The sequence below is a fragment of the Ornithodoros turicata genome, chromosome 6 (genome assembly GCF_037126465.1).
Source record: "Ornithodoros turicata isolate Travis chromosome 6, ASM3712646v1, whole genome shotgun sequence".
In the NCBI taxonomy this organism is placed as follows: Eukaryota; Metazoa; Arthropoda; class Arachnida; order Ixodida; family Argasidae; genus Ornithodoros; species Ornithodoros turicata.
In genome coordinates this window covers 48,897,399-48,911,033 of record NC_088206.1, presented here as the reverse complement: position 1 = coordinate 48,911,033, position 13,635 = coordinate 48,897,399, and the positions used below count along the sequence as shown (strand labels likewise).

Genomic DNA, 13,635 nt, shown 5'->3' with positions numbered 1-13,635 from the left:
GCTAAAAACGCCACAGATTAATTCAGATGGCACCCGGGTTAAATAGAGTAGCACCTGGATTATTTCAGATGGCACCCAGATTAAATTGAGTGGTGCCTGGATTATTTCAGGTGGCGCCTGGATTACAGCAGATGGCATGCGAAATTCAAATACCACTTAGCTTAAAATGTGCAGGAAAACCTGTAGTTACAATAATTAGTTACTTTTTAAAATCCCGTGTTTTTCTCCATAATTGCAGACACTATTTACATTTCCTCTCACTATCTTTTGCCAATCCGTATTCCTCGTTCACATAGCTGTCCACAGTTCTGAAGAAACAATTTGGAAATTAATGGAGTCATCACCACTATGCAGAAATAACTGCCTGTCGCGACAATGACCACTATGTTTTCAAAAGCCTTGATATGGTGTAACTGGAACTGGTAACTGAAGAATTTGAAAGGTGGAAGTGAAGCGGACTTTCAGGTTTTACCTGAAGTGACAATGATGCAATTTGAGGGTAAGAGGGGGTTTTACAGGGTTTAATCCCCAAACAGAAGGCACTACTGATACACTGCTTCCAGCAATTTTAGTCATGCACTGCACTCTGTGCACCACAGTGCTATTATAAGTAACACTGTCAGAAGCAGCCCTCAGCAGCAGTATCAGTACTAGTTCTAGTTTACACAGTTCTGCTTACTCACCAATATGACCCCAAGGCTCCAGAGGTCGCAGGACTCGCTGTAACCAGCAGCATGAGATCCCAGTGTCGCCTGCCGAAGAACCTCAGGAGCAGCATAGCCCAGGGTGAAACAAGGAGTTTTCATAAGCTGATTATCAGCAGGCCTTAGACGAGCAAAGCCAAAGTCAACCACTTTGATAGTGGCATTGTCCGAGCTGTCCGTGAACAGCAGATTCTGTGGAGTGTATCACAAGCTCAATTGGTAAAAATTCAACACATGTGCAGGGAAAGAAGAGAAATGCAGTTGGCATTTTTAATGTTGACTGAAATCTGTGCAGTAAGCAGCAAGTGTGTATAGAAAGTGAAGTTTCCTATCTTTCTGAAGGTGAACACTATATTGCACTGATTGCAAGGCAAGTTTCCTTTCAAAATATGAAGCGGTAAATGCAATCGGCCACATTGCAAGCCAAAACTTTTGTCAAACTTAAACTGGGCCAGTAGTGCTGAAAATGTCATTGCCAATCATCTCTGCAGATGCCCTGCAGATGTAAGCACATATTGTATATGATGTATGTTGTATATGCCATATGACCACGTAGAAGGACCAAGTAATATATTGCCTGAACCTTTAAAAGCTTACAATAAAGTGAAATTATTTTGTGAAATTGTTGCATTGTGAATTGCTATTTACAGTTAGGTTTTGATGCATCCTGCAATCAATCTATCGAAATAGATGCTTCTTTCAACATGTGCACAAACACAGTGCGAATAGTGTGACATATTCTCTATGCACAGATGCTGGATGTGTTCCAATTCCAATGAAGTTTCAGCAATAGTTCTGGGTTTGGCCTGCAAATATGACCCACTTGGCTTATTATAAATGGTCACAAATGCGGGTCATACTTCTCGAGTAGCTGAAGACTGTTTGCTTTGTCCATTACTGGCTTCTGTGCATCATTTTGTTTTAAGTGAGTAAAGTTACAATTACGAGTGAACACCTGCACAGCTATGTAATCGTGTCAATTTACATGCATGCTGCACTCATTTGTCATGCTGTGGTGTGTGGGCTGCTGTCTACCACTTTCAAACATGCTGCCATTTAGCTTCCCGAAACAGAAACTACACCATGCAATGCAGGCGAAACCAGACATCGAGTCCACAAAACACTATAGCTGTAAACAGTGGCCTTCTAATGGGATCTGCATGCACCCACATATTCTCTGCTACAGATATATCATTATAAATTTTTATACAGTTTATACAGTTGTGTTCTTCTGTGAGGCTGCCTCTGTAATACTGTGTCTTGTATTCACACTTGTATTGCACTGTGTCTTGTACTTGTGTGCATTCACAAAAGTTTGTACGTGAAATCTTTGCAAACCCTGTGTAACAAAGTTAGCTTTACAACATCTTTTTTTTTTTCCATACGCCTGAATTTTGTTATGAAGAAGTGTGGCTGTATAGCAATTACAGATTAATCTCAGTTATGGATTTCTTATAGGCAGTAGCGGAACTGAAAGTTGTCATACAGAGTTAGCATTTGTGATCAGAACTGCACAATGCAAATGCACAATGCAAATTGTGCAGCTGCTTACCTCAGGCTTGAGGTCCCTGTGTACAACTCCCCGAGTATGCATGTAGTGAACTGCAGAAACCAGTCGTCGGAAGATACGGCATGCTTCACTTTCCGTGAACCTTGCTTTCCTGCGAATCCTTTCAAGGAGCTCTCCACCAGTCAGCAGCTCCAGTATTATGTAGGTATGCACCTATGAACAGTTGCACACCCGTTAACTGTCGTTTGCATAGCCAAGTAAGTTACCTCCAGAACACTATACAGTCCAGCCCGTTCATTACAGTATACCAAAACATAACAATAACTCCAATATTACGATTGACTGGTTCCCGTCACGTCACCCATTGAAGCACACATCAGCAGGACTTCAGCATTACAATTGTATGTGAAAGAATTCTGAATTCACTGCACTGTTAAACTGGTGCTATGATAAGCATTAGTTGTAACTAATCTTCAGTCCCAAATAATGGTATGTTATTGTAGGACAGTCCATGAATGTCACAACGAGTGAAAGGAGGGACATTTACCTCATCGTGAAAGACTTCAACAAAGTTGACGATGTTCTGATGTCCCTGACACAGTTTCAGCAGATGAACCTCCTGTGTCGTATCAAGACGGCGGCTAATAATCTTCACAGCATACATCTGCCCAGTCTTCTTGTGAATGCATTTCCTGCAAACACAAAAGTGAGATACCATTACAAAGCATGTTGTGAACCAGCTCCTATGGTAACCTGTTATTTTCGTGCTTCAACTAGTACACCTGCCAGTCCATGCCAGACAGGAATGCAACAAGTTACACAATGTTGTTAAACAAAGTCACTGGAGCTTTATGCGAGCATGTATCCACTTGAGATGTGTAGTTTGTGTGCCCTTGTCAAATAACAACACATGCTTATGAACTGCCACGTTTGAGTAAAAATGGATGGGAAGCAACCCTTTGCAAGAAATTTAGTATTTCTGGGAACAAACCCATGAGCTGTGTTCATATTTTCTATATACAGTAGCGGACTGATTTTTTGGACGTCGATTATTCAGACTTGTTCAATACTTCGGACTCTCACGGGGAACGGTGACTTACGCCATAGGGTTAATACATTTTGTGACTGTTTTTTGAGACACGTGAAAGTCCGTAGGCTCAATGTTCCGGACCAAAACGCTTGCAGAGAAGCGCCAACACTACTATTTTCGGCACTGCGGTGGCAACTTCGCAACCGCCATTTTGGATTGGTAATTGGAATCTTAGGCGAGACTGATCTAAAACTTCCAAACCGTCCCTCTAGGTGACGCCACAGAGGCACCCGTATGCTGCGGCTTTCGGCGACAGCAATTTCGGGAGTTGGGACACCCTCACAAGATTCTGTTTGTGCATGTGTCGCTGTTCATCAGCTTTCGACGCTATGGGCGCGTCTGATCCGTAAATTGGGCAGCAACTGCTTGTGCAGCTGTAAAGTAAGACTCTGTAGACAATCGCCCTGACCGTCCACAACTGTCCACAACCGTCGACCACACGCATGATGAAACCATTGTTGCTATTGTGATGAACCTGTGACACTCACGCAAATGCAAGCGGATACAGTAGAATCTCGATTATACGAATCTCACGGGGTTGCGGAAAAAATTCGTATCATCCAAAATTTGTATCAAACGAATTAAACCAAAATAAAAATGGAGGCAAGAAAATAGACAGTGACTGTTCATTTTCCGTTACTGTCAATGAAAGATGTCGGTTGTAACGCTTTTGTGTCTCGGTGTTTGGCCAATGCTGCCCGAATACGCGAGATGATTCAAAAGACGTAGCACGTGCTTTTCACCCGCGAGTCGCGCGACAGTGGTCTAAAGCGAGCTTCTCCTGAAGCACACAGGCGTTAGGTGAAGCCAACTTGCGGAATGGTGACGCGTAATGTTGCCACAAGTTGTCCTGATATGTTCCCTCCACGTGTTCTGGGGTTCTGGTCGCTGTTTTCCGCCAGAGCGATGTCACACAGCTTCGCGGTTTATTGTTGCGAGGGGGTAAAAAGGTCAAAACAGAAATAAGGTGATAAGGTTCCTGGCCGTTCAATCCCTTTGATCTTATCTCCACCACCACCACCAAAAGGAAAGTCATTGCTTGAATTGCGCTACATGATGTAAGGGAGTTCGTGGTGAGGAACGCCCTCCCTTTTCGAAAGACGCAGCAGCATGACTTGAGCGTTCTCGCGTCACGGGGGAACGACCTCTGTCGCATCCTTGGCTCATTCGTATCATCCGTAAAGGCAAGATAACGCGTTCGTATCATCCAAACTCTAATACATGGGAAGAATGGGCATTCCGGCCAGGACCGGTACAGAATTCGTATCATCCCGAAATTCGTATCATCCGTGATCGTATCATCGAGATTCTACTGTATCATGACTGCAATGCGCGTGTGTTCATTCTTTCTTCGGGCAGCGTTCTGTATGCATGGGTTGAATAAACGAGTTCTTCGAGTACTCTGCCGGAGTCCTGAACTTCAATCACTCGACTTCTACAACGTAACATTTGGCGACGAGATGGCGGATACGATGCACGCAGAAGAGACAACGGTTCAGGGATGGCAAATGTAGGACACCTCAAGAAATTCAACCCACAGACAACGGCGTTCGATGTCTACATGGAACGCTTCGAACTGTACGCTGCTGCAAACGGAATAGCGGACGACAAGAAGTCGCCAAACCTCGTCGCCATATGTTACGTTGTAAAAGTCGAGTGATCGAAGTTCAGGACTCCGGCAGAGTACTCGAAGAACTCGTTTATTCAACCCATGCATACAGAACGCTGCCCGAAGAAAGAATGAACACACGCGCATTGCACGCATACCACAACTTCATCATCGTCGGTTCTTATGTCTCGGCGTCGTCGTTTACAACAATGACAAGCAGGCACCAGATGCGGCAGGGCACAATTATAGACATCTTTGGTGCAGCTGTGGTGAAATAATGTTGAATGTAGTAATCGTCAGATTTTTCAGACTGCTGTATTATTCAGACTTTTTTCCAGTCACCTTCAAGTCCAGAAAATCTGTCAACTACTGCATATGCCTAATGCATGCATGCATGCATAAGACAGCTCTGTGCCCGCCAAGGCTGGTCCAGTCCGCCACAGCGTAATAGCGTACACAAGCTTAGTATGGTGAGATCCTAGCCTTAAAGGGATGATGAAGAGGCACTCAAAGCCTCTGTAAGCATTTTTAGGGAGACTATCGCATCCGTAGCAGACAATTCCAAAACTATAGTGCCAGTTTACTCCACGTTCATCACTGATAATGATGCTGAAAGTCGCACAGAAATTGGTGGCGTTGTTCCCGTGCAGCTTGATGAAACGCATGAAAGGCAAGAGCAGACGAAGGATACTGAGAATATTCCAGAATTCCCTCTCTGGAAATCGAAGGAAACGTCGCTCGGACAAGGTCAACCAGTGAGCGCCCTTTGGCACGGACAAGTTCAATCAGGGACCTTGGCAGCCTTGGTGACTGACCGGCGGGCGAAAGGCACAGCATCTGCTGGTCGCAGAAGGTCTGCGATCGGCTTGTGGCGTGTTGTGTCTCCTTAGTGCCGAACATGTTCGTAAGCCAGGAGCGTAACACTGTGTTCCACCCAACATGGTCGAGTCTGAACTCACACTGGTAAACGAAAGTCAGCGTATTTACCGAGGTCTTTTCACTTAGTATATTGTGGTGCGAACGCGAAGCAGACGAGCTCGGAGACAATTGCTTGCGCTGCGATGCCATTTGTGTGCCTGGCTGACGTCATAATAGTGCTACGATCACTGGGGCTTATTTAGCTGCAGAGGGAGTGCGAATCTTTAAAACTCCTGTATTTAACATGTAAGCTGTTTTCAGAAGAGAAATTTGGCCAAGTTGACTGTGAAGCGGTGACAAACATTACCGTTTCGGTCTCGTACACATGTTTCCGGATGCGATGGTCCCTTTAAAAGAGCATGGAAGTGACCCCAAAAATATTTTTGTTTTTTGCTGTGGTATGTTCTGCAATGAATAAAATAAGGTGGCCTACAGAGCACGTGCAAGGCTCTGTTCCGAACATTTTTTTTTCAATCCTCTACTCGTGCAAAGACTGCATCGCTGAATGAGAGGACGTCGTGACGTATCATGGGCTCCGGCACGTGACAAGTGATGTACACAGGCACAGCTCATAAGCGGCGCATGAGCTGAGAAGAAAAAAAAGCAAAGAGAAAGGCGCAGAGGCGTTTCTATGTCACGCGAGGCTCGTGTTTGTCATCCGCGGCTGCTTTCTCTGACTGTTTTTGGAAATTCGATGGCGTAATGACAATATGCCGCAGAGCGAAAATATTTTGCATGGTGACTCCTGGTGGACAGCTTCTCCGATGGAGCAGAGATTTGAGCCACATTAAATGTCACTTCCATGCTCCTTTAATGCACTCCTGGCCACGAATACGATCACTATGTGGTTGGAATAACTCAGGTATTGACTAAGAAACCACGGCCAAAAAAAGGTGAATGCTGCGACCCAACCGCCGCCGGCGTGACAGAGAAACTAGACGTGACGTCAGAAGCTGGTGGACATGGTTGAAATGAGCAACTGATGCAACCACGTCTGGCTGCTTGTAGGGGGGCCGTCCGGCAGCCGTCCACCACTAAATTTGCAAGTGAACTGCAACCGCATGAAGTGCAGTATGGTAAAATTGCATATGTTCCAGGTAAAAGTCATCTTCGAGAACCACTCTCCACTTAGAACTGAAATTTTTTGTCTGTTTCGTGATTCTTCATGAATCTTCATGGTTCCTTTCGGTTCCACTAACTCTTTGTAAAGAGAACACTTGAGTAAGTGGAACAATGCACACCATACCTGCAAATCGAGAAGCTCCCATCTCCAAGAATGCCTTCTTTGGTAATCAAGTCGTAGTTTTGGAAGAATGGAGAATTCTGCATGCAGAACAGGCAAATGGTTTTGATCACAATCATGCGAGCGCAGTAAAATGAGTACCGTTTAAACATCATCACAAGAGGTGCTTGACATTCACCTTGAACTTTGCTGCTAAAAGCTGTGAAACACTAGGACGGCTTTCGAAGCGACTGTCCAGCAGTTCATCTGTGAGAATGTGTTCACTGAACAGGACAGAGGGTGCAACATATGAATAGCCCTAGAAGAAAATTTAGAAAGACAAAGTGAAGATAAACATTAACCTAACAGCAATATGAACAGAACAGAAATAAACTCCAGAAAGATGGCATATTTCCGTATTTTCTCGAAGACGACCTTTCTTTTTCAGAGTCCCATGTTCCAATGTGGGGGGTCACCTTAGATTCAAATATCCGTGCCGTCCACGCGTGAGGCGGGAGCGGGCCAATAGCACAGCACAACCGATATCACGTGTTATGGTTTTCAGCGTAAGTCAGCGCAAAACAAACGAAGCAATGCAAATGGAGATGAACTGTCATGGCGTCACTGCTGCGTTCGAAGGCAAAATTATCGCTTTCGCCACTGAATGTGGCAACAATTTAGCGGCAGCAAGGTGGTTTGAAGTATCAGAAATAAATGTTAGAAGACAACTGAAGCAAGAAGGAGAGATAAAGAATTGTACCAGCGCAGTGGATTTTGGATGCTTGGTGTGATGTGCCTGACGACATTGTCGTACGCACTTTTAAAAATTTTGGTTTGTCTAATGCTTTGAACGGAATGGAGCACAATGAGCTGTGGGCAGACAGTGACAAAGAAAACAGCGGCGAAGAAAATGGTGGTGAATAAATGGTATCGTGCATCGTTACCAAATGTTATACTGCCTTCCAATCTCTGTTTTCTTTTTTTTATAAAATTGTGTACCCTGAAGTCGGGGGTCGTCTTACATTCAAGAAAATACAGTAGTTATGACAGAAAAAAAATATAGCGTAATGTGTTTCATTACAAGGCGCTCCACCTTGTGTTTCATCGTAAAAATCATTTAACAGTTCCATGTCATGCAGAGCACCAATAAAAGTGGTGTAACAATGGTTGCACGCCATTGGAAAGCGTACATATAAATAGAGCCTGAATTTTTAGGGTTTAACCCAATTCTTCCCCGAACTTGCACCCCAAATTGAAGGTTGACACTTTAGGATGAAACCCAATTTTTACCCAGCAAATCATCCTCACTGAGATTTCTGTAGGATAGCACACTAACTTGTTTGGCAGCAAATGCAGTTACCGTATTTTCACGCGTATTAGCCGCACCGCAGATAAGCCGCAGGACTCGTTTTTAGATACATTTTGAAAATGTTTTTGCAGATAAGCCGCACTCGCAGATAAGCCGCGGGTAATACGACGCGACTGCTTTGTGCGCTAAACCAGTCATGCACATACAAAATCAATAGAAACGCTCAACGCTCGTCAGCGCCGTACTCCCTGCCAGCTGCCCTGTTCCCGTACTTGTCCGCGAAGTCGACGACTTTTAGTTTGAAGCCGCTGTCGTGGCTGTGCCTCAGCGTTGGAGCCATGCCTCACCTCTAACTGCCGTGCCCGTGTCCACGAATGCTGCTGCTCTCTCAAATGAGAACTGACGCTTAGCTGAACACGTTTTATCCCGATGTCAGGTGTATTGAACCCTTCCTGTGGGTCTGCCGACAAAGGAGACCGTAGGGAAGGCCATAAACCCTGTCCACATTCCGGTGTCGGCATGATGTATAACAAAGGAGGTCAGTTCTAGTGTTCTACTAAGATCGGACTGTGCCCTTGTTGCGTGTTTTTCGTGGAATGACGGGTTAGTCCACTCGAATGTGGAGTGGACCTGCCCCTGTTCGGTATTGTTCGTGCACTGGCAGGGCAGTCCTGTTCTGAAAAACATGAGGCACTGTCGGCCCTTTCGTTTAACCCGGGGTATGGGGAAAGTACCAGGGAAAAATAGTCAGCAGATAAGCCGCACCCACGGATAAGCAAAAAAAAAAAGTCCGCAAAAAAAATAAATCGCGCATAAGCCGCGGCTAATACGCGTGAAAATACGGTACATCAATATTTTTACCAAACTAGTTCAGTTAGTTTGAGTAACTGAGCCTGAATTTATCACCCTGAATTTAGCATACTGGAACTTATTCCACCTGAATTTGCATGAATTTAGAGCACATGTTTATTTACCCGATTTTTAGTCCCCGAATTTAGAAAAAAAATATTTCCCGAAAACTTCAGGCTCTATATATTAAGCAGGATAAAGATGTCTGCTCAAGAATGGTGAGGGAGGTGCAGTTACCTTAAATATTTTGTCATCGTTGGCAGGCACAACAGCAGGTGAATCGGCAGGAATCATTGAGGTGAATTCCTCTGCAAAATTGCTGACATCCAATTCGCCGTTTATCTTAGGTACAAAGGGGGCAGGTATCTCTTTCTGTGCTAGGTCATCCCAGTTTAAATTCTGCAAGACAGATAATTGCCTGTAATGTTGTATGCTATACAAAATACAAAATAGCTTATCTCCACAATGGATTGCAGTCGTGCACTGGCAAGAGCTACCTGACATATACTTGTAATCCACAACATATGTTATAACAGCATATACAAAGGCATTCAGTGGACAGAAAGCTCATATTTTCATGCGACTACACAATATGATATTCACTAAGCAATCTGATAGACACAAATACATGCAGAAAATAGCTGCTGACAGAATAAAACAAAGTTACAGGAGCACAGTGCATATGTGGACAGATGTGTGCAATAGAAAAAAAAAAAGGAATTGCAAAACAGGAAATACTATTTGTTTAACTTTCGACAGGGTACCTTAAAGAATCTGTGCCTCTTGAGTTCAAGCGCATCATCAATGCCACCACCAAGACGTTTCCTGGGATCCTTCACCAATAGCTTCTGAATAAAGTCCTTGGCATCTTGTGACATGTGTTCTGGCATTGGAGGTTGGCTTCTCAATATCCTCCTGGTGGACATGCATAAAAGTCTAGTTAATCAAGTTTTGTGCACGAAAATTGACAAAAATTTTATAACGTTCTCGCAATCGCTGAAATCATGTTTTTGTGGCTGGCAATAGGACAGGGGCAAACTCACTTTGAGATCTCGGCCTGATTGTTGCGTTCCCCTTCCACTGTGAATGGAGAGGCCCCCGTGAGCAGCTCGTACGTCAGTACACCCACACTCCACCAGTCTACGCTGAAGTCATGGCCTGTGCTTCCTCCTCGTACCACCTCAGGTGCCATGTATTCAATCGTGCCACAAAAAGAGTATGTGCGCTGTTCCTGTTTGAACAAAACACTCTTTACATTCCAAGCACTATCCACTTCTGGATATTTAGAGGAGGTAAAGTAATATTCCCTAAAACTTCACATGTAGTGCATTCCACGCTTGCTACCCTCATAATGATGTCCATTAAGAACATGCTGCTATGTTAAGCTTCACCTAATTTGGGACAATCATATGTTCAACAGTGTTCAACAATGTCAACATTGATAATCAAAACAAGAAAAACCAGTGCAATAAGGTAATGTACAACACATCAGAAACACCCCACTTATCATTACTCAAATGAGGTTGTTGTTGTTGTTACAACACATCATTTAATTGCATTTCTTGTGGAACTTGAGTTCTCATATGTTCGCACAATAATGTTGTGGGCTCACACAACGTCATACTACTATGTACTAGACAGTTATTTGAGATACACACCAACACGTTGTACAACAGATTAAAAGAGAAAAAAAAACTATTTTACTGCATCTGCTGCACAACGTATAGCAACATACTCCCATGATATACCATTGAGAGTAACCAGTTCATTTCATTAGTCCTCTTTCATTTCATTAGTCCTCGCAATAATGATGTAAGTGATGTCTCCCTTTCATGTGTTTTACTCTGCAAGGCAAAGAGGCAACACCTGCAGATTGGACCCTGGTTTCTTGTGGCAGCAGCCCTAGTAGCACATATTGTGGCCTCGACGTTGCAGCAATGTTGCGAATGTTGCCCAATGTGGGGCAACGTTTATCAACATTTCGCAACGTTCCTGCAACATTATCAAAAGTGGACCAACGTTACTGTGGACGTCAAATGTTGACCTTCCATGTTGCTTGAACATTGCTGAATGTCAATTCAGCAATGTTCAAGTTGGCTCAAGTTGGCTCAAGTTGGCTAACGGTGGCGTGCAAGTGCTTGCAGTCAGTATGAATCTCTGATCCGACGCAAAAAAGAAAAGTAAGAAGAAGTAGAAATAATAGCGCACAAATACCTCCGCCAACCTCTTGCCAATATTACCTAAATGTTGTCATAACGTTGCCCTTATGTGGAATGTTGCAGTTGTCATGTTGCCGCAATGTTGTATAACATTTTCTAGCAACGTTGCTAGAACGTGGCCTGAAGAGGACATTAGCGACGTCTATGCAACGTTTGAAGAAAACATTGGGGCAACGTTTCGGCAACATAGTGTGCTACCAGGGAGTTTACTATTAGACAGGGTAGTGCTGTCGTGGAACACGAACTGGAACTGTCACAGGAGGGGGACTCCACCTATCACGTTCTTCTTTGTCCGCGCCTTGGCGCTGCACGTAAGTCAACGTATCCTTTCCAAAGACATTATTACAATGTGTAGTGGTGCCAGCGATGCCCAAAACACAACCAAAACACAATCTCAGTTAAATAATTCAGACAATTGTTTGGGTATGGTGGTTTTCACTCTACGTCATTATTGCACAGAATGATTTTTTTTTTCTTTTTTGCCATATGACTGATAATTAAAAAAAATAATGATGATACTAATAATAATGTATTTTTGGTCAGGTACCCATAAAGAGCCCAAAGGTCTGGGAAAAGATGCCCCAAACATAAATAAATACAAAAATACAAAGATAAACATAAATACACATAAATACAAAGAAGTTACACATCAAATACTGTAGACAAAACAGCAAATGTTAAAGTCAGTCGTGAGACAAAAGAACTAAAGGGAAGACTACATAAACTATACATTAAAAATTGACTTGATGGCATTAGTAACATTAGAAAAATCAGCAAATATGTCAACATCATGACTGTCGAACAGCTTATTCCAGCACGTTAGTAGACGACTGATCGAACTTAGCTTGTATATGCGGTCGACATGAAAGATGGGATAAGATCTAAGCGAACAAGAAGGTGCATGCAGATCAATTAAGCGTAGTAAATCAGGGGAGTTAAGACTGAGTGAACCAGTTTGTACAAGAAGACACAATCTTTTAAAGTTCTACAGTTTGAAAAGGTCTGCAAGCCAAGTTTCTCCAGGATATGCTCATAATTGTAGTATACTCTGACACTAATATGTCGGTCATAAAGAATAGAAATGAAATGGGGTTGGACATGTTCACTACCATCAGAGAGCGCTTTGCTTATATAGTTCCAGGCAACAGTGGCAAATTCCAGAATGGAGATCAATGGAGATGAAGAATAAGCTAAACAAACACATTGGTTGAGCAAATCACTTAGTGATGTGTGCAATGATACCAAGCTTGCGCATCGCTGAACTTGTTATACTTGACATGTGTGGTTGAAATGTTAAAGAGCTGTCAATGAGTATACGAAGATCATGAACATGGAATTTCTTCTTATATAATTGGAGTCAAGTGTGTAATGGTGAACAATGGAATTCGTTTTTCTGTGAAGGAGAAAGTGAGAGTCTTCCAAATATTAAGGTTTAACAAATTATTAGAACACCACCTATGAATGCAAGAAATGTCATCTTTTGAGCATAGTACAATCATGAGAGAGACTGATGATTATTGGTACTGCAACAACAATACCTTATTTTAATGATAATGAGTGGTGTACTGCAGAAAAATATGAAAAAGTATAGGAAAGTACAGGGACCTCAGAATAGAGAATGCAGGGGGAGAGAGGGGGAGAAGGTTGTACCCTCAGAAGTAATTCATCACTCTATCACTCTAGTATCCTTTTTCCCTCCACCAGCCAGATAGCCATGAAATCCTTCTGATGTCCACTGACTGGTATGCACCACATACTGATACGGTTAAGGGTGAGATTAAGGGGGCTTTTCGGTTAGTGTCTACTAAAACTCTGCACGAGAAAATAGATACCTTACAAAATATATAAAAAGGCATAGAAAGTACAACATATGATGCAGACAAAACCATCATAACAGACAAATGACGATAACTGATGTGTTGATGACTGTTGACTATGACTGTGTTGATGACTGACTGTTGTGTTGAACTGATGTGATAACTGATGTGGGTGTCTACTAATGAAAACAGGGCTCTTCGCAGCACAAGAAAATAGATACCTATTACAAAAAATATAAAAAGGCATAGAAAGTACAATACATGATGCAGACAAAACCATCATAACAGGCGAATGACAATAACTTCATCATTCTTCCACAATCTTCAATATCGCAATGTTAAATTTTTGTATGTCATTTCTTCGATTTGTCTCACAAGCACACCCATT

General features: G+C 43.0%; 1 protein-coding gene across 2 annotated transcripts in view; it reads right to left on the bottom strand.

The window, feature by feature from the left end:
* LOC135396638 (ribosomal protein S6 kinase alpha-5-like) overlaps nucleotides 1-13,635 on the bottom strand; it is a 75,204-nt gene that overhangs the window by 7,114 nt on the left and 54,455 nt on the right. For both annotated transcript variants that reach the window (XM_064627714.1, XM_064627715.1), the window contains exons 6-13: nucleotides 10,255-10,442; nucleotides 9,976-10,126; nucleotides 9,449-9,610; nucleotides 7,253-7,372; nucleotides 7,078-7,154; nucleotides 2,762-2,906; nucleotides 2,257-2,427; nucleotides 684-896 (exon numbers count right to left, since the gene is read on the bottom strand). In XM_064627714.1, the coding sequence (XP_064483784.1) occupies nucleotides 684-896; nucleotides 2,257-2,427; nucleotides 2,762-2,906; nucleotides 7,078-7,154; nucleotides 7,253-7,372; nucleotides 9,449-9,610; nucleotides 9,976-10,126; nucleotides 10,255-10,442 (1,227 nt within the window). The remainder of the gene's footprint in view (nucleotides 1-683; nucleotides 897-2,256; nucleotides 2,428-2,761; nucleotides 2,907-7,077; nucleotides 7,155-7,252; nucleotides 7,373-9,448; nucleotides 9,611-9,975; nucleotides 10,127-10,254; nucleotides 10,443-13,635) is intronic.